Source organism: Protopterus annectens, chromosome 1.part1, assembly GCF_019279795.1.
Source record: "Protopterus annectens isolate FY-2018-M chromosome 1.part1, PAN1.0, whole genome shotgun sequence".
Lineage (NCBI taxonomy): Eukaryota > Metazoa > Chordata > Ceratodontiformes > Protopteridae > Protopterus > Protopterus annectens.
The window spans coordinates 1,891,789,797-1,891,816,393 of NC_056726.1; the positions used below are offsets into that span (position 1 = coordinate 1,891,789,797).

The window sequence follows — 26,597 nt, forward strand, 5'->3', positions numbered from 1 at the left end:
TATTTCTTTTTTTTTTTACTTTTGTCTTTTTTTCCTTTGGCCACCATTGACCATCACTGCCCCTCAATGATCGTTTCATTTTGAGGGTGAGCATTCACCAGCTCATTTGTTCTTGGGACAAGGATTAGACCAGCTGGGAGTGAAACCATCATCTGAGCTGCAGGATGGGGAGTTTTTTTTTTCTTAGCTCTAACATCTCATTGCATGCCAGTAAACACTTTAAAAGATAAACAATATTTATAACTTTGGAAGGTCACTGTCTTTTGATAGTGACATAAGCTCACACCAGGCTCCATCTCCTAAGACTGATTCATGTCTTTCTGGTCACCACTGGGGATCCAATGTACTTTGTGTTTCAACAGACATGCATTCCACTCCTCCACTCCTGAGAAAGTTGATCAGGGTCAGCCTCTTAAGACTTCTCCCACTCCTGACTCCAAACCAAAACTTAAACTCCAGTCACCTGGATATAGATCTATATTCCTATATTGCAACTCAGATGGCCTGGATCTATAATAAATGTGCAACTTTGACATCACAGGATAAGATGTAGGTATACCATGCTCCTGGTAATGCAGTATCTGGGGTGGGATTGACATTCAGAACCAGGGTAGCATCACTAAATTGTAGAGGTTTTTTGTCACCCTGTTCCAAGATTTCAAACTCTGGCCATTGGTTGGCCAGCCTTAAAGGAACAGACAGTAAGTAAATAGACCACTATCAGCCCAGAGATGTACAAGATATACCAAAGTCATACACTGGATAAAAAGCTGGACTTATAGGTATGCAAAAAGCTCTTTCTTACCTTATTGTTTTCACCTATAGGCTATGCTGCTTTCCATTTACTTAGTCAAAGCAATAAGGTAGACTATCAAATGAGCAAGTGACAGAGAATAATTTTTATCCTTATGGGTGTTACCGTAATGCTGACTGGTAATGCATATTATCAGAATATTTCCAAACACCTCTTGAATATGTTTAGTAATGATGAAATATTTTCTATTTTTTTTTCTTGATCAAAAGTAATTCCCTTTCCTTAGATTGTATCCCAAAGTTATGCTGGTCTGCAAACAATAATTGTCAGGTGGTGTTATAAATGAATATGTTTCAACAGCCAATTTACAGATCTATATCAGTACAAGAGCATGAAAAGTTGCAAGAAATGATTTTATTTGAACAAGAATACTGCCAGGACAAATCTCTCACATTTAGTTCTGCTGAGTAGTTTTACTTACTTTAGATATGATTCTGCATGGCATAGATATCAAGATATGCACAGGGAATAGCACTTTAGTGTTTCTTCAGAGGAAAAGTGTATACCTTAACTGTAAAGCACTCCTTCACTGAGGTGTCAACATTTTGATATCAAGCTCGGTGCATGTCTGGCAAAGTAAACCAAAGCTATTAGCTAGAAGTGACAAAATGACTCATACTAAAATATTGAAAGTAGCCTATTAATGAATATACAAGGATGAATAACATGTTGTTTTTGGTGTCATACAGGTCATATATAATAATGTGATGACTGTACATATAATACATTTACGGAGTAACAACCAGAACATTATCAGATAGTAAACGTGAGTGCTGACAGCAGTTGATGTATTGCGCAAATATTTCCTAAACAATTTCGGTATCATTTCTAGAAAAATATTATACTTGCTTGCAGCACCATTATAAGACTTGAGAAAGTTACTATTCTTTGAAAATATCACAGCACAACTGATACCATGAAGGCAACATGGCAGCTGTGCTTGTGACGTTTGAGTGAATTAACTGTTACAATTGAGTGATTGAAGGGTATTTATGTCCAACACAGAAAGCAGTCAATTTATTTTGAAATTTACAAGACCCTTCCCGTGGACACAAATAGGCTGATGTTTTGTGAACAACTTTCCAGACACTGTAGAAATCAAATGTAATGTGGGAAAAAGACAAGCTTCGATTCTATAGCCTGGAAGCAGTTTAATGAATTAAGGTTTTGACACTTAAGCACATGTATACATTGTTGGTATGACAAGACATAATGCCTTTTTAGAACAGTAGAAGAGACAGGCACTGTAGACTTGTCTGCAGGATTTCTGTACAACAAAAATTCACCTCAGAGAGAAAAAAAAATGATATTAGCCCTGTTGACAACAGAAACAGGTCATCAGCGGTTTCCTTTTTTTCTTATTCCAGCTAGTCTCCCCTGTGCTTATTCAGTTGGATAAACAAAAACAAGCACACTGTCCAGTTTTAAATCCCACGTCTTCTTCTTATTACTGCCTGTATACAGTTCTCAAGTGTTCCTTTACTACAGACCATTAAGTTAATGGATTTGATACTGGCATACAAGAACACATCAAGTGTTTGTGTGTGTTGGCTTTCAAGAGGCAAAACACAAGCTGCAGTACATTTAGAAATGCCAACTTCTTGTCATCTACAGTCTTTAATTTTCATAATAGCTTTAGCTCATGGTCCAAGTGCAGCGTGCATGTTTGGCACAGCCTCACAAGTACTTCATCTTGCTGTCTATGCTATGTGCTATCTTGTCTCCAAAGATTCCAGATACTCCAGTGCTATATCATAGCAGAAACGGTACTGCTCCTGCAAAGACAAAGAAAACAACTGTAATTAGATGCCAAGTGCTTTGTTCTGAACCTTCTAAACAATGCTAGCAAAACCATCTGTTAGAGAAGGAAGTCACATACAGTATTCCAAAACACATTTATAACCTTTTGAAAGAAAATGTTAACTATTTAACTATATAACAAACTGCAATGATATCCTAGCTAATTATACTAACACTAATCTTTAAATGTGAGATATATAAACTGATATCAAATCCATAAAGGGAATTATATGTTATAGTGAAAAAAATATCAACGATAAGGGTACTAACACAACACGCATTTTAGTTATGCACAAAAGTACAGTCTTACAGCTTGCATAAAAGTATGCTATCTACAGAAAAAATAAATAAATAATAGGAAAACATCATAGTCTCACAGACTTAAAAAAGAAAGTAATTTGACAAAAGTCTGATGTGAAATATTTAGACCTGTGTAAGACCATCCCACATGAAAAGAATTTCAGAAGAATATGTTTTGTTTGCAATTTTCTAAAACTTAGTTTATGAAAAGAACTTGGCAACATCCAACAGACATTCATCTTATTACTGGGGTAAAAGATGAATGATGTATACAGGTGATGAGACCTCCTACTGGTGCTAAATAGAATGCTAGCCTAACACTTAAATTGCACTTGCTAAATAGAGCACATAGCTAATTACATGCACTGTACGGGTTCCTATTAGCAGAGGGAAAGACCGTAATTACGAATACGGAAAAAACGACATGTATTGTGCGAAATATGGAAACACCGAACATCTGAAACAGCAAAAATGGAAATGTCGAAGTGCAATGGTTGGCCCGTCTGCGGTATAGCTCCATAAGGTAAGTGTGCGATAGATAGGACTTTAGGGTTAGGATGTGGGTTAAGGTAAGTTAATAGATAGGTAATGTATGTAAGATTTAGTGTAGTGTTAGAAGTACGATTTTATTTAGCTGTATGTATGTGTATTATTTAGTTGTTTTGGGTGTATGTCTGTAGGGGAAGTGTGCGGTAGTTATGGACCTTAGGGTTAGGGAGGGGTTAAGGATAGTGCATAGATAGCTGTGTATGTGGGGTTTAGTGTAGTGTTGGAAGTAGGGTTTTGTTATATGTATGTGTATTTACTTTTTTGGGTGTATGTCTGTAGGGGACTTGTGCCGTAGTTACGGACCTTAGGGTTAGGGAGGGGTTAAGGATAGTGTATAGTTAGTTGTGTTTGTGGGGTTTAGTATAGGGTTAGAAGTAGGGTTTTGGTGCTTTACTTTAGGTTAGAAGTAGGGTTTGGTTAGTGTATTTATATGGTTTATTTATTTTGTTTGGGTAGATAGTATGTAGTGGGTGGTGGGGTTGGCTGACTATGACAGTTTGTTATTTTATTTTTCACTGTTTAGTGCATTTGGGATTTTTGCGGTTCACATTATAGGTGTTGACGTTTAGATATTCGGTTAAAGGGTTTTTCGATTTGCCAATATAGACCCGCACTGTACTAGCTCATGAAGGGGGAAATACAGTTGTGTAAGCTGAACTTACCATAACTGCAGATACTTGAATGATCACTGTCATACCTCTCATCCTCTTAGTGCAAGAAATCTGGAAAAAGGCTGATATAATGGGGGGGGGGCAACAGCCCCAAATAGGGACATCATTTAAATATTGCTCTAATAAACTTAGAAATTCATTAAAAGAAGAGGAGTTATGTTAACCTGTATTTTCTGAATGATATGAAATGTATGTCATTATTTAGTATAACTCTCAGCTGTACAGATTTTTGCAGAAGGTCCAGACTTTTTGGCTTATATTTTTGGTCTGTTCTTCCTAACATTTATGGTTTTCTGGCAAATCACTGGGATGATCTTTGGATTAAAGTCACTAAATAATTACATACATGAGTATCAGAGTTCAAATCCTTCAGAAAAAGTATATTAAAACAAACTCTGTTACTCTAGCAACATTCTAAGTTTATAAGAGCAATATTTAAAATATGTCCCTATTTTGGTCCTTTGCCCCCCCCCCCCCCATTTTGTCAGGCTTTGTCCAGATTTCTTGTGTTAATAGGTTGAGAGGTATGTAGTGATTTCAGTCCTTGGATCATCTCAGTGGTTTGCCAGAAAACCACAAATTTTATGAGGAAAAGACCAAAAATATGAGGCAAAAATCTGGAAAGTTGAGAGCTATGTCACTGCTGTAGTAGCCTTATGTATACGGGTTATATCCTGGCAATAATATAATGGCCAGCTAGCTTCCAAAGCGTCAGGACACTTTCCACATGTCAAAAATGTCAAGAGCACGAGCTGAATTGACTAAAAGACAAGTTTGGGTGCAAAGCTCTTCAAAGCTTTCCTGCCAGCAGACAGATGGAAGCTGAACCCTAAAAAGACAATGGTAGGAGCAACAAAAAATAAATGCACCTACCCTGGCATAAACAACACACTAAAAAACAAGGGGGTTGGTGAGAGGGAGTGGCTACTGCAGCAGTGATCCTTGCACAAATGTACTATGTTCTTCATATCAATCACGGCTGCAGTAGCCCTAGCTATATGGGTAGATTACCATAGCTAACTATATTTGGGAGGAGAAGGGTCCGGGATCCCATGGAAAATAGTCCTAGCAAAGCTTGATGTAGACCTAAGAGGAATCAAGCTTATAGTGTTTTGTAAAAGTATGAACAGAAGACCAAGTGGCTGCTTCTAGAATACTTGCAGAATCCAGCCCTTTCTATAAAGCTATAGATGAAGCCAAGGTCCTGGCAGAGTGGGCCTTGACCCTCCCTGGAATAGATTTGTTATGGTGAGTATAACAAAAGGTAATAACCTTAAACAACCATTTGGAAATAGTCTGTTTTGATACAAGTTGTCCCTTGTTACCTTCACAAGAAATGAACAATCGATCCAAAGATCTGAAATATTTCGATCTGTCAAAATAGTACCTTAATTGTCTGCGGACATCCAAAGTATGAAGTATCTTTCTCCCTCATTTTAGGTTCAGAAAAGAAAATGAGGGGATGAATTCATAGGTTCACAGATGTACACTAGGCTAATGACCACTAGGGCCCTTATAAGCCTAGCTATGCAGCCCAAATGTGACCCACAAATTTAATTGATATGGGTGGTGATTTGCTGACTGCCTCTGTCCATCACAGACATATGAGCCAGACCAGGAGTACATTTCTGATTGCCCATCCATTGATCCAAGTTGAACTTAAATAGGGACAGGGAGGAACTCTTCCTCACATTGGTGTGGAGCCTGTCGCAGAGAATGGGAATTCTCTGAGAAACATATCTGTCTCTCCAACTTGTCCTATTTATGTTGCAAGCAAAATTTAGGTCTTTTAATCTAGTCGTTCTGGTACTATTTGCTTTGCAGATGTGCAAAAGAGTCATCAAAACAGGCTTCAGGGATGCTTTGTATGCTAGTCAAGGGTTACTTCTAAGAAGTCTGTATGATACTGAGTAAAGATGCAGGGCTTTGAGGTGAGCAGTGTAGGGCATTGAGTTTACTCGTGTATTCTTTTGTAAGGTGCCTTTGTGGATGCTCCAGTAGCTGTGTGTGTTTGGTCAGATACATACCAAAGGAAAAATTATATTTTATGAAGGGGGTCTAATAAGGGATGAGTACAGTGGTATGATGGTCTCTCGGGACCTAGATGCCATACCCTTGCTTATAATTTGAGCAACACAGAAGGATTTTCTTACTACCTTGGACCCATATTGGCCAAATGCTAAGTTACTGTTTATATAAGTTTCCAGATTTCTGACTAAAGAATCGACTTAAGCCTCACCATTTCTAACCTCCTTGGTCCTATCAGTGAGCCAGATAGCTATCCAGCATGTTATAAAGATGTTTATACATAGTTCTATAAATCTGTTCAAAACGCCTGAGTGGGGTGTCATATGAAATGCTTTAGCCAGATTTAGGTAGGCAGTATGCACCGTTTCCCCTCATACATTGCCTTAGCGATCTTTTCAAAGAAGTCCACAAGATTCAGTAGGCATGACCTTCCTCTGACAAAGCCAAATTGGGATGGATTCAGTGTCTGGATTTTTCCTATGTGCTTGTTGATAATTTCCATGAAAATTTTTCCATGGCCTTACAAATAAGACTAGTTGGACTAATGGGTCTGTGGCTTACATGATCTGTTGAAGGTCTTTCCTTATGAAGGATGATGACCGTCACAGTCCTCCATTCATGTGGCATAAATCTTGTTTTATGACTATAGTTAAAGAATGGCTCCAGAGGTCCTGATAAGTCATATTTCAGACTATTCAGGGGGCATCCTGAGATGTTATCTGGGCCCAATGAGGCCATATTCTTGGCTTTAGTGAGTGCAGCCAGTGCACGTTCCCTAGTTTTAGTTGGAAGGGATGTGTTTGAGTGTATTTTTGGGGTGATAGTTGGGGGTGAGAGGGGAGTTAAGTGGGAACTGAATTTGTCCTTTAACAGGCTTGCTTAATCACCAGGCTTGGTGAATGTAGTGCCATTACTCACCAGTTCAGCACATTGCTGTTTGCTGCATTTGAGGTTTCTAAGATAGTTGTAGAAGGTCATATCTTTTACCCAGGAGACTATCTTAACCTCAGTGTTGGCTTTACTTGACCCAATTAGTCCTATTATTTGCTCATTTAGTTTGATAAGAGAGTTTTTATCTTTATGGGAATTACCCTTCCTGATTTTTGCCATACGTTTTTTCATTGTATATCCATTTTAATTTGGGATGCTACCAGGGCATTTTGTTTGTGGGACTAGTCCGGGTTTAATTCTGGTAGGTACAGCAGCCTCTACGCAACCATTGACACGGTTATATAGAGTTTCTGACAGCAAGTCACTATAGGCTGCTATGTTCTCAGGGTTTAGACGGGCACTGAAATTTGACAAGCCATCACTTAATTATAGGTAATTTGCCTTAGAGTAGTTCCTAACAGTTACTAGCTCACCAGTTTGTTTTTGTACATCTATTACTGTTATTAAAGCTGTTTTTACTCAACTTCAGTCTTTTGGATGTCCATTTTTGGAATATTATTGTGTTTGGACTTAGTCTGGGTTCCTACTGTGCTTTTATTATAACCTTAATCTGTTTGTTGGGCTTTTGGAAGGAACTATGGCTGAAGGTGTGGATATTGAGCTTGAGTATAACCCTATTTATTTATTTATTTATTTTCAATTTGATTACCGGGGACATCTAGTGGGCACAAATGTCCCATTTTCAGTGGAGGCCCGGGGAGAAAACCTCCAAGATACATATTACGGTAGAGATACAAAAATATGAAAGATACAGTATATAGAACAGTTTACAAATATGTACTATGGATACAATGAATGGCTCTGGAGAACCACAAGGTACAGTGTTACTGGAATGTAGGAGACAACATCCCTCTTCAAGACAACTCACAATCCATTTATGGATATGTGTTTTAAAGTAGAGACTGTAGATGAGACTACTGCTAACCAATCTTCAGTAAATGACTTTTGTGCCACTTAAGGTTTTGGAAGAAAAACTGTTTAAGTTTAAATGCCTGCAGTGGCAGCGTTTTTACTTTGAAGCAGCTTTGCATCATAAAATTGTACCCAGATGGTTGCGTGTTTTAAAAAATCCTCATATGGTGACAATTTTCCTGAGCTGCTAAAACGCTGGCAAGAATTAAATTTGCAGCTTAGTTTCAATTATATGTGTCTACTGAATGAGTATTTTCATCTGAAGGAGGAATCCCTTGCTAGGGAAGTCAGTGAAATATTTGCTGAGCTGAGGGATACTCACAAAGCAGAAATATATATAGAGCTCGTGAAAGAACTACTCTTTAATGTTTCACTCTATGAGCGTAGATTGCATAGTGAAAAGCTTATGAAACTGAAAAGGGACTCATTGAACTTTCAAAGGGGCTATGTTTTTTCATGGCCCAGACAGAATATACATCTGGGCAGATCCAACAGCCTAAGCCAACTTACTAGAACAATGCCTAGTCAGGGATGGGAGTTGTCAGAAGAAAATGCATCACAGGAAAGACACTTTGACCCCAGGAAGTGGAAATGTGGATGCATCAGCCTCAGGGAGTACTCTAGCAGCCATGGAGCTTGTTTCTGATGTTAGTCTCCCTGAACAACATGTAATAAGTCAGTTCAGTACTGGAGAAGGTATAGTACTGCCTTCAATCAATACGTCGAGTAGTTTTATTCCAGGAAATCAACAGGCTCTGGTTAGAAAACCTAAAACTTGACTTAGGGTAAAATCTAATGAAGCTTTGAATAGTGCTTTTGCTCTCACCACATCTCAGCCACTGACCCCTGTTTTTTAGAGAAAGCTCTACCTATACAGCAGGAGAAATGGAAGGACATTCACAGAGCCGGCACTACAGGCCCAGGACAGGGTCGTACAGTTCAGTGAAATGGAGGAAGCCAGACAAAAGAGGATGGTAGCAAGTGATTTAGTTTTTAATTTATCATCATTTGAACTCGCTGAAGAACAGCTTGCTGTACTGAATAAACGGTTTTCCTTTATTCCAGCAGTTAAAACAGACTTAACGGATGTCTTTCTGGACTTGAAGCTGTTTGCTAGAAATGTAATGTTAAATGTGATATTTCCAGACAAAGTTCAGTCACATGACATGTTTAAGAAACCACGTGTTTTTAGTCCTGAATTTAAACCAGCCTTAGAGGCTTTTTTAAATGTATGTGAGAATGACTTAAGGAATTGTTTAGCAAATAATTGCAATGGTGCAACTTTTTATAATTTGACCTCTAAAGAAATGGAAGCTTTGCATGATTTAACTAAGGCACGGCATTTAATAATTAGACCAGCTGACAAGGGTGGAGGGATAGTGGTTCTAGACAAATGTAGTTACATTCAAAAGATGTCTAGCATGTTAAATGATGAAGAGGCTTATATTACGTTGCAAAGATTTCAAGTTACTGGAATCATTAACATAGTTAATTTTTAGTTATATGATTGGCTAATGACGAATCAGATTGATTATGGTTTATATACTTACTTCACAGATGACCATCCCAGAATATCCATTATTTATGGATTACCAAAATGATTACAGTTTATATACCTACTTCACAGTTGACCATCCCAGAATACCCATTATTTATGGATTACCGAAAATGCATAACGACGCTGTCAACCCCCCTCTCCGACCTATAGTTTCGGGGAGAGGGTGGCTGACTGAGCCCATCTCTATATATTTGGAAAAGTAACTTAGACTGGTTCTTGACACTAAGCAATTCCTACAAGACCTATACCAATGGTCAATAAATTTGGATGATTTGAATGACATTTTGTTTGTAACACAAGATGTTAATTTACTTTTTACAGTCATTCCAAATGATGTAATAATAGATAGTGTAAGGCTTTTTTTGACGTCTGACAGGGTTTTTTCTAACTCTAAGGTATAGCTATTGTGCGCACTACTAGATCTAATACTAGAGAATAATGTTTTCATCTTTGAATCGGAATATTTTCTGCAAAAACTGGGGGTTGCAATGGGCACGGCATGTGCCAACTCTTATGCCAATATTATCTTGGCTTATTGGGAAAAGCAATCAGTTTTTGTAGATGTTAGATTTAGTTCACATGTGAAATTTTACAAACGATTTGCGGACAATGTCTTTTTTGTTTGGCAAGGACCAACCAATCTATTGCTGGAGTCAAAATACAACTACCTTTCTTTCATTTACTATGTATTATTCTGTTGAGGATATAGGCTTTCTTGACACTGTTATTAAGAAGATGAGCTAGGCAGCAATTGAACTAGTATGTATAGGAAACCCTGTAGGAAGAACAACATTCTACATAACACTAGCATGTACCCTAGGCACATTCCAAGGAATGTGGTTAAAAAATAAGTGCTCAGAGTAATGAGACTGCACACAAATGAAAATAAGCTAGAAGCTCTGGATACTTTATGTATAGAATTGTAGAGCGTGGCTAAAAAATAGTAGTAATTGAAAGGGCTATTAATGAGGTTAGAACTGCCACTGGGAATGAGATTAGACCCTATTTCTCTGACCCCTTGAACCAACGAGCTAAGGAGAAACATTTACCTGAAGGTAATGCAAGTAGGGAAACTCTAACGTATTCAAGTAACATTAATGTCATTTGTGATGTGGTGAAAAAGAACTGGCCAATACTCATGACAGACCCAAGTGTAGGTAATGTGGCTGGATCCCATCCACGATTCTGCTTTAAAAACAATAAAACCCTTAAGCAAGATCTATGTTATAGACAGAACTATATAGACAGGGTACATCCTGTAAGGAGAGGTACATTTGCATGCAGATCATGTAGTGCCTGTAGGCATGTGTGGATGGTTACATCTGTTACACACCCTACAACTATGAGAAAGATTGAGTTTAGTTTTTATGCTGACTGCACAGATAAGAACATAGTGCATTGGGCACAGTGCACTGTATGTGAAGGGTTCTATATTAGGAAAACCAATCGAATGCTGAAAGAATGTAATTGAGCATAATAATGATATACGCAATAGGAAAAAAAGTAATGTGCTAGCCAAACATGTGATGAAGACTGATGATACCCATCGTTTTAAGTTTTTGGTTCTCCATAAAGTTGGTACTAATATAAGAGGAGGGGATATAGCTAATGAAACAGAATATATTGAGTTAAGATGGATTCTTGACCTGAGGGCAACTGTATACCCAGGTCTGAATAATGCTGTATCTTTCAAACCTGCTCTGAAGAGGAGAGGTTTGCATCATTAATTGCACCATGTGATCTGACATCCCTTAATTTTATGACTGGTTATCTGTACATAAGGTTTTAAGTGTCTTTTATTTTTTCATGGTCTGAAGAAGCGGGTAAGCAGTGAAAGCGCTCACCAGTTTGTTTTGTGTACATCTATTACTGTTATTAAAACTGTTTTTACTCAACTTCAGCCTTCTGGACATCCGTTTGTGGAATATTATTGTATTTGGACTTAGTCTGGGGTCCTACTGAACTTTTGTTATAACCTTAAGTTGGAAGTGAATTTGTCCTTTAACAGGCTCGCTTAATCACCAGGCTTGGTGAATCTGGTGCCATTACTCACCAGTTCAGCACATTGCTGTTTGCTGCATTTGAGGTTTCTGAGATAGCTATAGAAGACCATATCTTTTACCCAAGAGACTATCTTAACCTCAGTGTTGGCTTTACTTGACCCAATTATCCCTCTTATTTTCCAATTTAGTTTGATAAGAGAGTTTTTATCTTTATGGGAATTACCCTTCCTGATTTTTGCCATATTTTTTTTTGTTGTATATCCATTTTAATTTGGGATGCTACCAGGGCATTTTGTTTGTGGGACTAGTCCAGGTTTAATTCTGGTAGGTACAGCAGGCTCTATGCAGCCATTGACATGGTTGTACAGAGTTTCTGAGTGCAAGTCAGTATAGGCTGCTATGTTGTCAGGGTTTAGAAGGGCACTAAAATTTGTCAAGCCATCACTTAATTATAGGTAATTTGCCTTAGAGTAGTTCCTAATTGTTACTCGTATTAATGGTAATAAAGAGTTGATTTTGATTTTGAAGAAGACAGTTTTATGGTCGGACCTTACCAGGGCAGATGAGACATTGAAGTGTAGCATGCTCCCATATTTGTGAACACAAGTTGTAGTATGTTGGACTAGTAGTGGGTGTATTTACTATTTGGTCAAGGAGATTCTATAGAGGGAAAATTAAAGTCACCATAAGAGTATGTGTTAGGTTGGCCAGCAAATGACTCCAGTAGGTCCAAGTGTGCATTGTGAGCTTCATGGGACAATGGAGGGTGACCTATAGCTGGCTAATATATGGTACGGGAATTTTTCTATGGTGAGTATACACATGGAAGAACTCCAGCACATCATCCTGTCTTACCACCCTAGAGGTATACTTCTTATTGTATATTAACCAGTATTCAAAATCCTAGAAGGGAAAGGTGAAGACCATCCTTGGCAAAGCATTGTGGTCTGTTAACTATGTCCTCCCAAGTTGACTAATATTGAACCCCCTCAGAATGACACCAGAAAGATGTCCAGCTGTTGAAATCAATAACGTTTTGCTCAAACTGTAACATCATCCTCAACGATGCTAAGATGCTACTCAATGCCAGGCTCACATCAATCTGAAACACATAGTCTGAAAGTTTCAAAATGTCTCTCTCTTAAAGTAGTCCAGCAAGGTACATCTAACATTATATATACCTAAATGGACTATGATGGAATCATGTTGGTACCTGATTTGAGTGAGTATGTGATTTGGCAGATCTTGGCTCCAGATAAGCAATTAACAGTTCTCTTCTCCTTGGTCAGCCTGGTTAGAGGGGCATCAGTATGTCTTACAATAGAGACACCTGTGATGAGAGTCCTGGAAAGTGTTTTTGTTTGCCCTAGGGGCTTTGTGTCTGGGGCTCCACTGAGAGTGCCAGTATGTGTGGTGTTAGCTGTTATTTTTTCTGAGTGCCTTTGCACTGGCTAAGGCATAGCTTTGACGAGTGGTCTAGGAGATCTTTGCTGTTTATAAAGACTGCTTTTAAGTGCCTCACCATATATGTGTGTGGTACTGACAACCTGATGAGCAGTCGTATGCGAGAGTTTAACTTAGAGTGTCACTGTGTAACTAATCCTCTCACATACTTGTGTCTGCTTCTTTAGGATTAAGTGATTATCAGTTAACATGAGACAATTACTACATTGTCTCAAAATGCCCATATCAATTGAGCTCGCTGCAGAGAAGTTAGGAAACTGCATATCCATTCTGTCCAGTCCTTTGATTTGCGAATTAGAGTGAAATGGTATATAGGGGCTAGAAGGCTTTTAAGAGTGATTTGCTGGTGTAGACAAATAAGGATAATTTATTGGGGCAATTTATGCTAAACAGTATTAAATTCTACTACCTTTAGGGTTTGCACAATTCAGAATTCTACTAAATATGTAGGTATCACCACTCGCTGTCTGTCACAAGGTATTTGCATTATATTGCTCTTGTGACAGAATTGTCTCCGCTTCAGTTTGTGTTTCAGTATGTTTATATTCTTATCATTTACCTGCATAAAATTGCATTCTGTGCCTGTCTCATCTCCCTCCAACAGATTAAGCTAAAATTTTTGAAAGAACACTTTATTTGATTGGATGCCTCTCTAGCTAGCCTGCTATTTCCATCACAGAGCTACTCCCACCCAATGCCTTTTATACAAGACTTCAGAGAGGTGTGGAACTATGACTAACAAGCTTTTCATCAAAAAGGAAAGAGAATTACATTATTTTAGTTATTTCAGTTCTGCTTAAATATTTCAATTGCATTTATAGTGACCTGTGTACAGCTGTGATGGCTTACTGGTTAACTGCTGTGACTATAGTGTGGCGATACTTGTTTGCACTTTTCTGCTCTGTTCCATCTGTTTGCATTTTTTGGTTTGTTCTGAGACCTTAGTATTGTATATTAATTAGCAAGTGTGGGACGATTGTATTTCTGCATTATTCGGTACTACGTGGGTGGTATGAGAATACAGCAAAGCAAACCTCTTTAAAACAGTACAAATGGCCATAGCCTTGTAAGAAGTATCAACAGAGCCATACACACACTGAAAACAATAAGTATTGACCTGCACAACAGAAGAAACAAACTTTAACATATGAGCCTGACATTTCAAAATTCTGAAAATCAAAGTTGCAGAAGAATGCACTTTTTTCTCACACCAATCAAAAATGTTCCTATCCTTACTAGAAAGAAAAGGATTGAAATTAACTGAATGCTTAGCAGCAGTGGAATGAAATAAGGCTATAGCTGCTGGGTTGGGTTCAATAATAGTGAATAAAAAATAAATAAAAAAACTTTGGAACTTTACATATCTTAGCTGTCTTTTTAGGGACAGCTGACTGATTGTCAGGAAAACTGCAGGCAGTGAGACACACATCCTCTAAAGGAGACAAGACAGGAGGAATGGGTGCAGGTTCTGGAAAATCCTTGTGTAACAACTCATAGCATTTTCTGGGGGACTGAGAAATCTCAGTCTTCTCCCACTGAAATAACTGTGACATTCTTGCAGTAGTCTCCGGCAATAGAGGTGGCTGGAAGGAGGATCAACCACGGAACTGGCAGTCTGTTTCATGGTCAAACTCTAAATCATGCCTCTTTCCCAGGGAAGACAACCAGCAAATGCTGGTAAAACTACCAATCATTTTTAACAGAAAATAACAGTGAAAAACACCATAAAGCATAATGGCAGTCCTACAATGGAAAAATAAACACAACTTCTCCACAGAATGTATGTTATCTCTTAGTTTACACTGCTTTTAAATTGTTCCTATTAAAACAGCTTTACAGTCCCAAGACACTCCATTAAATAACAACACTCCTTAGCTTTAAAATAACTTTCCTGAAGAGGAAATTAATAAAACATTAACAAAATTTATGAAAATGGAAGTTTTTTCCCCAAAGGGATCTTATCTGCCCAGCAAAGAAAAGCACAAGCCAACCATCAATCCTCGCAAGCTTCAGAGGAGCATAATCTTCAGCGGCAATAATGGTCTGAAGGGCTTCATGCTCAAACTTGTTTTTTAAATTGTTTGGAAGCTGGCCAGCCATTATATTCTTGACAGGATATAACCCATATAGCAAAGACTACTGCAGCAAAAATCAATAGGAAGCACATCATATAGTAGCTTAGTTACAGTGGAAGAGATCTTTTAGTGATCTGCAGAAAAAAAAGCACATAAAGAGCACATAACATAAAGTACATTTCTCATACTCACATATAGCAGAAATGAGAATGATTGTCTTCACTCTGTACATACATTTTTATCACCAACACTGACTGGCTGCAGAATGTAAAGTTAGCTACTCTGAAAGGCTCCTCAGTTATTATTATTTCTTAATTACTGCAATGATGCCTATAACAGAGAAATGTTATTGCACCCTGTTGCAGGTCTCTGGCTCAGATAACACACTTATCTAATAATTCCATACACTGTTACAAGAAACGTTATATCTATTCCAGAACATCAAGACTTACATGATAAAACACTGAAAAGTTAGAACAGAAGAAATAAAGTAAATAAAACAGCAATTAATATGGTGTATGTAATTCAAGCTCATAAACTTCAGTAGTTGATACTTTTTCATAGGAGGGTACTTTAATGAGTGTACCGCTTGACAAGCCATTATGTAAATGGATGGAGCAGACTTGTACTTAAGCAATAATAGTGCTGAAGATAAGGATAGGTAGAATTTACTTATAACTGGGGATAGGCAATCAACACAAATCCTGAGTTGGGTAAAAGAAGCAGAAGTGAGTAAACAATATGCAACCTACACCCTTTCTACTGACTAATGGTAGCATACTGCATTTATTTTCTAAAACAATACCTGTTAAACATAATATCTTCGTTTTTAAAGTAATTAATTTATTTCAGTTTATTTTATTTTATATTAGCTGAATATGTTTATTTCTTTGTTTTGCATATGTTTTCCTTTGTTTATTTTGCTTTTATTTTTATGTCATTAGTATAAATGCAATGTCACATTTCAGTCATCTGGCTTTGAAATGTATTTCTCTTCTGCAGTTTTTCTTTCATTACTATCTACAGAAGCTTGTTCTTGTGTTTACAGTAAACAAAATCAGAGATACCTAAGCACAAATAAAGTACAGAGCAGAACAACAACAACGACAAAAAGGCTCAGAGCTCTTCTGGGATCTTTCTCATCACTGGCTGTGACGAGGACAGTGATGCCATTCTGGAGCTGCAATTCTTTGGGAAAAGCACAGAAAACAGTGGCAGATGAGTGGAAAAGTGAGCGTTGTACCAGAAGGCTTTTTTAATTATATTACATGCAGCCACAATGTTCTTTCTTCTTTTCCTTGTTGGAGATGATGCTAACTTACTGTCAGAGATGCCGTGCAGCTGCTTTTTCTCATTATTAAAACAAGTGCAGTATTATTAAAACAATTGGCAGGAGTGGGGAAATTAGCAGACTAAATAGCTTTTACTCACCTCATTGTCATGCTTCTCAGCTGTTCTTAATTTGACCTCATGTTTTTGTCTGTTCCTCAAAGAAATTGTATTTTTTAACATGCTGTCAAGCAGCCAAATTTTTTTGTTGGGTGTAGCTGTGCTGTGGATGAAAACAACTTGACCTGTTAATTTGTTCAGTTTAAGGTCAAGCTTTAAGGGCTAATGTGCATTTTTGTAAAATTAATTGGAATATTGTTATTATCTGGAGTGAGAGGTGGCTAGCTATAGTGCTGATGAAAGTAAGTTGTTTTCTCCATTTGCTCAGTTTAAAGGTTGGAATTAAGAGCTGGTACATTTTTGTTTGAAATAAGTTTGAATATTTATTCTCTCTGTTTTAATATGCTGACATGCAACTGAATGTGGGGGAATAGCTGTGATGTGGACAAAATTAGCTTGCCTACTTCATTTATTTGGTTTTAAGTCTGTCATTAAGGGCTAGTGTGTATCACCATCCTCCTCCTTATCATCTCATTATACTCATCATGAACCCCCTTTTTCCTATTTTCTACATAGGGTTGGGGTGTTACGTCAGCTCTCCCCATTTGTCTTGAATCAATGTCATTCTATCTTCTTCAACAGTCATGTCTGCTTGTCACAGGCCTTCTCTGACAAAATCCATATATCTCATTTGTGGATTACCTTATTTCCTCTTACCTTCTTCCTGCTTGTCCTAAATCTTCTTCCCTGAACTGTCTTCTGAAGATGGTTAAGGGTTAGTGTATATATGAGTGAAATAAATTGGACTAGTTACTATCTAGCCAGTCTTTGTATGAAACAAACTGGAAACTGCTCCTGATTTCACAGAGTGTCCTTGCCGCAGATATTTTTGGTTTGCAGATTATCCTCTTGTTTGTTTCACTTAAAGTTTTACAGGACTGATGTGGGCTTGTTATAAATTAAGCTACAGTATTTTGAAAACAAGCTGTTACTCTTTCTGAATTTGTACCTTGTCAATAACTTTGGTCCAGGTTTTTAGTCTGTGCCCCATAACATTTGTGTTTTTTGGCAATTTATTGAGGGTTGCAGTCATTTAAATGAGGGCGGGGGGTTACTGCGGATGTAAGCAATGTACCCTGTTTTCATTCACTAAGCATACATTCTGGCTTTACAGAACTAGGGTGCATTTCAATAAGGTAGGCTTTGGGTACTTTTTGTATGAAACCAAGTCAAATATTTTCTTAATGTTGAAAAATGCCCCTAGCCTTGCCTTATTTTGATCTGTTCCTTATAAAAAAGTATGGTTATCTAACAAAGTACTGAGGACTACAGTCATTAATAATGACAAACATTTGCATTTCATACTTTATATCCTTTAGAAAGTGCATTTCCAGTGTAAATGTCACACTAATTGTGGCAAAGTTCTGAGTATGTAAGAGCAATATTTAAAACCTATCATGGATGTGAGGCCTTTGCCCCTCATTATTTTTGGCTTTCTCTCTAATTTTTAAGGTAACGGTTTAGAGGGGTCATTTTTTATCATGAGCAAATGAGATATACACAAAGTGGCTATAAGTGCTAGGTGGGAGCTGTTTGTGGATTAAATAAATTTATCTTGATGCTCAATTAACCCTCTGTCTTCACAGAACTAATGTGCATTTATGTGTAAAATAAGTTGAATACTATAGGCTTGTTACTGTCTATGTGGAAAAAGCTGAAACTACTACATAGCCCTCAGCTGCCTCCAAGTTTGCCAAATACTCCTGCATTTTTGACATATATTTTGTTTTGTTTCCTATAAAATCTGTAGTTTTCTGCCAAATCACTGAAGACTACAGTCACTAAATAATGGCATATGTTTTAGTTTCAGATTTCACCATCCAGCCATCAAGTAATCAATCCACAACCCTTTACAACCATTTTTTTGTACATGGATTAGGGTGTCGCAACAATAGTGGCAACCACCTAGAGCTAATGTCCATTGTTCAATCTTCAGATTTCTTGTCTTCAGAAAATGCATTCTAATGCAAAAACCTTTATTCTAGTAAATTTAAGTAGTAACAGAAGTATTTAGAAACTTTCCCTGATTCTGGATCTTTGCCCTTCATTCTTTGGCTTTGAACTGATATTTTGTCTATGAAGTTGAGAGGTATTGTTTTAGCACAATCGGGTGAGAAATTGACAGCAAAGTGACTATAACTACCGCGTGTTTTTGTTTGTTTGTGTGTGTGTGTGTGTGTGTGTGTGTGTGTGTGTGTGTGTGTGTGTGAGTGTGTGTGTGTGTGCGTGTGTGTGTGTGTGTGTGTTTGTGTGTGTGAGAAAGTGTGTGTGTGTGTGTGTGTGTGTGTGTGTGTGTGTGTGTGTGTGTCTGTCTGTCTGTGTGCGTGTGTGAGTGTGTGTGAAAACTTACCTTATCATCTGATCATTTAAAACATTCTGGCTTTGCAGGACTAATATACATTTATGCAAAATAAGTTGGAATACTTGTGGTACTATGGATTTAATATGAAACAAACCTGAAATACAATACTGTGTCCATAATTTCTTATTTTATCATACTCAGCCATCTGAGGTGCACATAGTCAATAAAGGTTGACAGATATTTTATTCACCACAATCAGATGATGTATACAAGACCAAGGGACTATTATTGCCAATTGTGTGTGGTAGAGTGTTTGCTGATAATGTAAATTACCTTCTTGACTACTCAGTTTAAACAGTCAAGTTTGTAGGCCTAGTGTGCACTTATTGAAGTTTGTTTGTGTCTTTCGGCTTTTCCTGGTTAGGGGTCGCCACAGCGGAACTCCGGTCCGGTAATGATTGGTAGTTGATTTTTACGTGCCGAGTTACCAGCCCTGATGCACAACCTTCAACGAAGGTACACCCATTCACGTATGCCTCCCCGCAAAAGATGCTCTAGCTGTGAATCAAACCGGACAGCGTCTTACTGTGAGACGACAAGTAAGTTTGAATATTTGTGCTACTCTGTGTTTATATGAAACAAACCTGAGATACATTATTGTGTCCATGTTTTATTATTTTTCCACAATCTGATATCATAAGTGTGCACAGTTTAGTATAGCAGCTATCTGTGGATGAAAATGGCTTACTCTGCTGTCATGATCAAGTTAAATAGGCATTAATGTGGCTTTGCAGGATTAGTGTGCATTTCTGCAAATCAATTAACAATACTTTACTGTGGCCATTTTCTTTTTATCTCAATTGGACATTTGAGGTATACACGATCAACTGTTTGTTAGTGATGGGTATGGATATTGGTGGATTATAATAACAGTAGTTTGAAAGGTCTTAAATCAGGAAGATGAATCCAAAAGGACATCAGCATTTATTGATGATCCTTGTAAAAAAACATGGGGTCCATGACCTGCAAACCACCCAGGGGCCAAGGCACTCTTAAATCACCTGCACATAACCCTACTTGAGAATGAATCTTAAGTGTCTCTGTGTAAGCTGCATAGCCTACAGAAAATCAGCCTTCTCCCACAAAAAAATAGATGTCAGAAAGATCAGTGCAACATAAGTCCAGACACGGAGAAGTGAAAAAAGTTAGCTTAGTGTGGTAAGGACATATCCAAGAGGCAGTGATAAATATGAGGCATTGGCACTGCATTGACAGTCCAGATAGGAAAAGGAGAAGCTTCCTGAATTCTCTAGACTCTCCAAAGAGAAGAGGATGATTTCAATCCATGAAAACCCAGCAACACCAAAAAGATACATTTATCATAAAGGTTTGTGGTCCTGTATAGTATCCAAGATCAACTGGACTAGAAGCTGGGGTGTAAAAAGAAAAAAAAAAGTGAAACTGGAAGAGCTGCAGATAAAAAAGTGGAACGAATCCTCCCAAAAGAAATTAGTGTTAACTGAGAAGTTGAGTCAGCAAGCAAGTACTATTCAAACTTTTAACATTTTCACCACTATTTCAATAAAATGATAGTGGTGTATATTTTTGTATATAATGTATCTGCTTGGACAAATAGAGAAGAGGAGGAAAAATTAGATGGCATGAAGGAAGATGGAGATAAAATGATGGATTCTTCCATTGTGGAGACCAGAGGCAGTCTATCTTCAGGTTTTCCTCACTTCCAGGATTTCAGGTGTATCAACACCAAAAATCAATGTTTCTTTCTAATCCATTGCACTTAAAATGCAGATCTCATTTTTTCTGTCCTTTTATTATTTGTCTTCTCCTCATCCTTTCCTTATGCTTTTTTCTCTATTTCTAATCCTTTCATCCCCATTCCTCAATGATCTATGGGTAGACAAATGAAGGAGCTCATTTTGTTTAAGTCTGGGCTGGACATTTTGTGGTTACACTGAACATTAAAGTGTATTTGTCACTGTTCTGGAAAAAGTGGAAGTAACAAATCTTTGTAGCCGGATATAATCTCTTTACCACATTGTATGTCTAGTTATGCATTTTTTGATGCAAAAGTATGTTGTCTTGCATTTTATTTTATATTATTTGTCTTTTGTTAACTGGGTTAGTCTAACTGGACTGGTGCCGATTTTTAGTGCAGACCCAAGGAGAAAAGCTTCATATACAAAAAATAAATAAATAACAATAACAAAGTATATGTAAGGACAGCCTGATCAATACTTTTCTCAGAGATGGAAATACTTACTGTGATATCATGAAAGACTGATCCCACAAGTCTCACTTCCTAAATTAATGTATAGATTACTTACTATACTTCCATGTATCAGAAATAGTTTCTTACTTCCAAGAAATAGATGATGTCAACTAGTTCTTGCAAATGGAGCACCTCAGATTGACAACTAGCATGTGATGGTTTAGCACTGAAACCACAATATAAATAAGAAGCTGCTCTTCAAAAGAGGTAAACTGGTGTTGGTTACACATAACACTCTGCAGCTGTATGTAAATCATTGTTCAATACCTACCATGATGTCATTCTGTGGGTCTGGTTATTGAGAAATAAAATTAGTAAATAGTGAAACTGTACAATCATCCTTTTTTTGTTGTTGCTAGCAAAATCATTTGACTTTATCATTAGGAACACATGAAGAAATGAAATAAATTCTAAGACCAAAATATTTTCAAATTGACCAATATACATTAAGAAGGATCTCTGTGGCCTCAAACAATGAAGGATAATTTTTTTGGGAGGGGGATATAATATCCATTTGTGGAAAATAAACCTGGTTCAGTAATTTACTGTTGATTGTTTCATATCTGAACGTAGTTGCTGTTTGTCTGTTTATGATTCCTAGATTTTTTGCTGGCTTTGAAAAAAGGAAGAGTTATCAAAATTCCTGGTCTGTGCTATAGAGGTGGGTTGCTTATAAGGTATAGGCTGTTACATAAAGGGCAAGTATCAGTGCAGGTATTCTTATTATATTATGTGACTTTTCTCATGGCCTATGAGGTATTCACACCTATTAAGTAAGACATCAGTTGTTGCAATGCTATCAACTCCATATGTAGAAGGATATGGGAGTGATCCCCTCCTCAGAAATGGTAGATTTCACTGAGGCAGTATGTAAGCCTGCTCTGTATGGAAATTGTTAGTGTACAGCTTGTATAAGGTAGAGCAAGTGGGGCTTCATCATTGACCATTTCTAATGCAAAGCACAAATAAGAATTGAAATAACAAATATTAACTACTAACTTTTCAGGGAATTAAGATGAATAACTTAACAGGAGTGTATATAGCTACAGATAAGTCTTCAAGGTCAAAGTTTTAGTCCATACTGTTTATTTAATAAAAGTTAGTTTAATTAACTGTTAGTGTACAGCAAAACAGCCACAAAAGTTATATTTTATATTATGTACACTAAGAGATGGAAGTCTTAACAGAATGTGAGAGTTGTAGCTGAATATATTTTTTATTAAAGAGGAAAACAGTGGTGAGCTGTGAAGCTTGGTTAATTAGAGAATAAGAAAGGGTGGTCAAAAGAATTTGGCAGAGGAAGGAAGTGGAGAAGGAGGGATTCTGAGGAAAAACAAAGAGAAAAATAAAACAATATAATGAAAACAGAATTTGTGAAGGAAAGCTGATATACAGTTGAAAGAGGGAATTAATTTATTGAAGTAAACGAATAGTAAGTAGAAATAATGTATTTAGATATGGGTAATAAAAACTCAAGAGGAAAAGAAATTTAGAGGATCACATTTCAAAGGGACTGTGGTGTTGTGTACCATGCCATGCTGCAGAGTTACTCCACACCTGAGTATAAAATATAAGGCTCTAAGAGTCCCCATTCATCATCAGCTAATGGAACTGGAAAAAAATCCTACATCTGGTTATAAGGTGGGAATCAAGCTCAATATATTGATGAAAATCAACACTGTACATTAATGGTTAGGCAAAACAGCAATTCCACCTGTATGCTGTACTGGGTACTGTAGGCATTACCTAGAGGAGGGAAGGTGAACTGTCTTGTCTGCAGTACCTACTTCCACATAAAGGTGGAACTGTACTGCAGGTGCTGGGAGTCAAGCAGCATCCTGGGTCAGTGCAAAATTTAATTTACTAATGTCTTCTATTGCTGTATGATTGAAAATAGATTATTTGTCCTCGTGGGCTAGTAGCTTCTCTTCTTGCTCATGGTGAACACAGACATGATAGCTATGCTGGGCACTACACCTACATTCATCAGAGACAGAGCTGTTGCTCTATTATCTCATGACAGTGACCTCCATCTGTATATCAGACCTGGTGCTGAGATAGGTTACCTGCCTGCATTACCAGGTCTGACATACAGCTAGAGCTATTGTTCCCAAGAACTTCATTTGGACCCAGTGGCGCCACTGAGTGCTCATTCCATTTGGCACTATGCTAAGTATAGCTAATGAGATTCACTAACAGAGCATGTTAGAGAAACACATTACTTTTTCTAGGGGTAGTAGGTCTCCAGTCACTTCAATACCTCAGCCTGTTCCAGGGATGATGTCATCACAGGGAGCCTTTTGGGTTTCTCAGTTCAGGGTTGTGAGTACTGGATGATGGAGGCTGCTCTCTTTCTCCAAAAAGTTTGAGATTAAAGATATGCCTTAGGTGTAAGAACTGTATATTAGCTAATAAGATAATCAGAAGAAAAAGAAAGAGTCAAGTTGAACTTAAGGACATTTCAGAGGCACTAAAGAGCAGTAAAAGTAGATTGTAGGAAGAGATTGTGGGATAGAAGGTCAACTGGTTGCATAGTGATATATGCTGGTATCTTATAAAGGCCTGTTATTCTCAGTAGTATTACTTGCAAGGTTTTGTAATGTATTATAGCTGAATAAATAAGCAAAGATATAGCTATTATGTCCCTGGATACACCTCACTTTGACTTTGTTTAAGGCAGACCATGTCTGATCAACCAGTCTGAGTTCTTTGGAAGGGTTACTGAGGCCACGTATAACAGGTATATGACTGACACTTATCTAGACCTTGCCAAGGGCTTTAATACTATGCCCCATCATGGAGTCATTGACAAACTGTCCCAACTCACCATTAACCCATGCAAAATTCACTAGATTGATAACTGGTAGTCTGGCAGACCACATTAAGAACAATGAAAATATCTGAACAGTGCTTCATAAAGATATTTAAAAGAAACCTTATTCAAGTGCACAGGGCATTTAGAGTTAACTACCTCTTGGAATGTTTAGTGCTATCAAAGAGTAGTAGAGAATCATCAGACTACCTGTGTAGGACATTATATAAGAATGAGAGATGCACTAATTGTTTTCCTAAGACAGTACCTGATGCATGGAACTGACTATCAAACTGTATTAAAGCAAGTACTAGTTTAGTTATTTTTAAGAACAACTTGGACACTTATTATGGGAATGATTGTTTTGGCATCTTCTTGACAGGCTAGGAAGGTGTTCTTACTCCTGCTGCAAACATTTGTTTGTATGTATCCTCAAACTCCTGTGAAGATGACATGCAGTGATCTGTCTTCAAAAACTGCTTCACTTCTTTTTTGGGTTAATGCCCCAGCAAGCCCATCCCCCACTTAGGACAGGAAAATGCAGGTATGAATGCCATGCCAACTTAAAGGGTTGAGCTTCTGCACCTGGTATAGCTATGCAACACCACCTGAACATCAGACCCAGTTCAATGCCAGTAATACTAGATCTGTTCTACCATAGAACGTGAGCCAGACACAGCTGCCTGACAAAATCCTGGTGTACATTTGGGCTATGCTCAGAAAAGGTACTGAGATTCAACAGAAAGTAATTGAATCTCATTATTGTTCTTGATCTACTGAGACATAATTTAATCCAATGCCTTGAGGTATTGGACTGCACATTGCCCCCCCCCCCCCACATTGCATCACCAAAAAGTACCACTAGATAACACATAATCAGAAAATAATAGGGCAACTGCTCAACATACAGTACATACAAACTCATTTTTTTATACTTAATAAATGCAGCTCCACTAATGTAACTAAAACCTACACATTTTAGAATCAGAAAATCCAGTTTACATGGCAGCATAATTACAGCAAATAGAAGTAGTAAAACAATCTTTGTACTTGATCTTTAAGATTCAGGGTATTTGCTCTAGATTGTAAAATGTCACTAGTGGTGTCTCACAAGGCTCTGTTCTGGTTCTCCCTCTTCCTTGGTATATACTTCTTTGACATAAAAGCAGATGCCAAGATACATCGTCTAACAAAGTTTGCCGATGATTGCAAACTAGTGGCAGTTATTAAATCCCATTCTAATACTCACATTCTCCAGCAAGGGCTGGACCTGACAAATACTTGGTGTATTAATCAAAGATTCAAAGATTCAGTATTCAAAGGTTCAAAGAAAACTTTGCTATCATGTAGGACTACACATCAGTAAACCTAAATGAAATTACAAGTATCTGCTCACCATGAGAGCACGGAAGAAGCATTGGATACAACAAATACAACATTAAGACATATCAAGCAAAGGAATTAGAGACTAATGACTATGCCACAATAACATAAGAAAAAAGCTTACCCCCCGTGTAGTTGTATAAATACTGTACAGTAGCAGCAAGACATATAAGATTGGTTATTGCACATGAACTAAAACTGTCACTCTTTATGTATTATTACTTAAAGCTAGTAACAGGCAATTACACTTGAATGTAAATATATAACTAAGTACATACATAAATATTCCACATTCCAAACAAAAGGACTGTTATTAAGTTGATTTGTGGTGGAGTCACTATGGCTGGTGTCTGAGTTAATAGGTCTCATCACCATTGGGTAGAAGCTGTTAATGCACAGTATCTGGAGGTGATATACATCACAGGGTTACCCTTAAACACCAAGAAATGATGCACAGTTTCTTTTGGTAAACCTAGCATCATATCTGAATATCATACAAATAACCACTTAAATTTGACATATTTTGATAGGAGGATAGGGACAATGAGCTGGTGTGAGGCAAGTGGCCCTTGTGGCTCCAGATCATGAGCCATACTAAAATCATGACAGCAGGTGTAGTAGGTGAATTGGCAGGCCGTGAGTTGTTATTACCACCTTAGAAGGGGGCAGGACACATCTCAAAAGAGATCTATGTGTAGTAGCTTAACATTAACTTCTGAATGATGTCAGCATAGAGGGTAGGGCATTTTAGCACTGTTTTTAGACATCCTATGTGAGTATCAGTGGCTGATCCTAGTCGCATTCTCCTCCTGTACCCAACTGGTAACCTTGGGTCAGAGGGTATAAACACTGAGTGACACTGAACAGCTGTTTTATCAGAAGAGGGCTTAGGAGAGCCATAATTCCACAAATCTAGGCCCAACCCATGCAACCTTGGATTTAAAAAAAAAATCAAGTCTTGCAGATGAGCATGCACGTGATACATGAATAATCAGCAGAGGAGAGATGAGTGTTGTTGCAGAAAAGCCTGGACTTTGGAGGCCTCCAGTCTATCTCTTAAATATCACATGTAGTTATAGTACTATGCAGTACTGTCAAGCCTGGGTATACATACAGCTGTTATTTGTTAGTTTGCAGTAGTCTGCAAACTATAAGTATCTGTGCACAGAAGTGTACAATAAACAGTGTAAAGTAATGTTTAACAGCAAGTCACTAGTGAGTAACTCATTAACACCT

At 37.6% G+C, this 26,597-nt stretch overlaps 1 protein-coding gene across 1 annotated transcript in view; it reads right to left on the reverse strand.

The window, feature by feature from the left end:
• Window positions 1-1,148: 1,148 nt before the first annotated feature.
• Window positions 1,149-26,597, reverse strand: part of PTPRU (protein tyrosine phosphatase receptor type U) — a 4,710,560-nt gene continuing 4,685,111 nt past the window's right edge. The window contains exon 32 of the mRNA XM_044089740.1: window positions 1,149-2,589. Coding sequence (XP_043945675.1) covers window positions 2,527-2,589 — 63 coding nt within the window. The 3' untranslated portion in view covers window positions 1,149-2,526. The remainder of the gene's footprint in view (window positions 2,590-26,597) is intronic.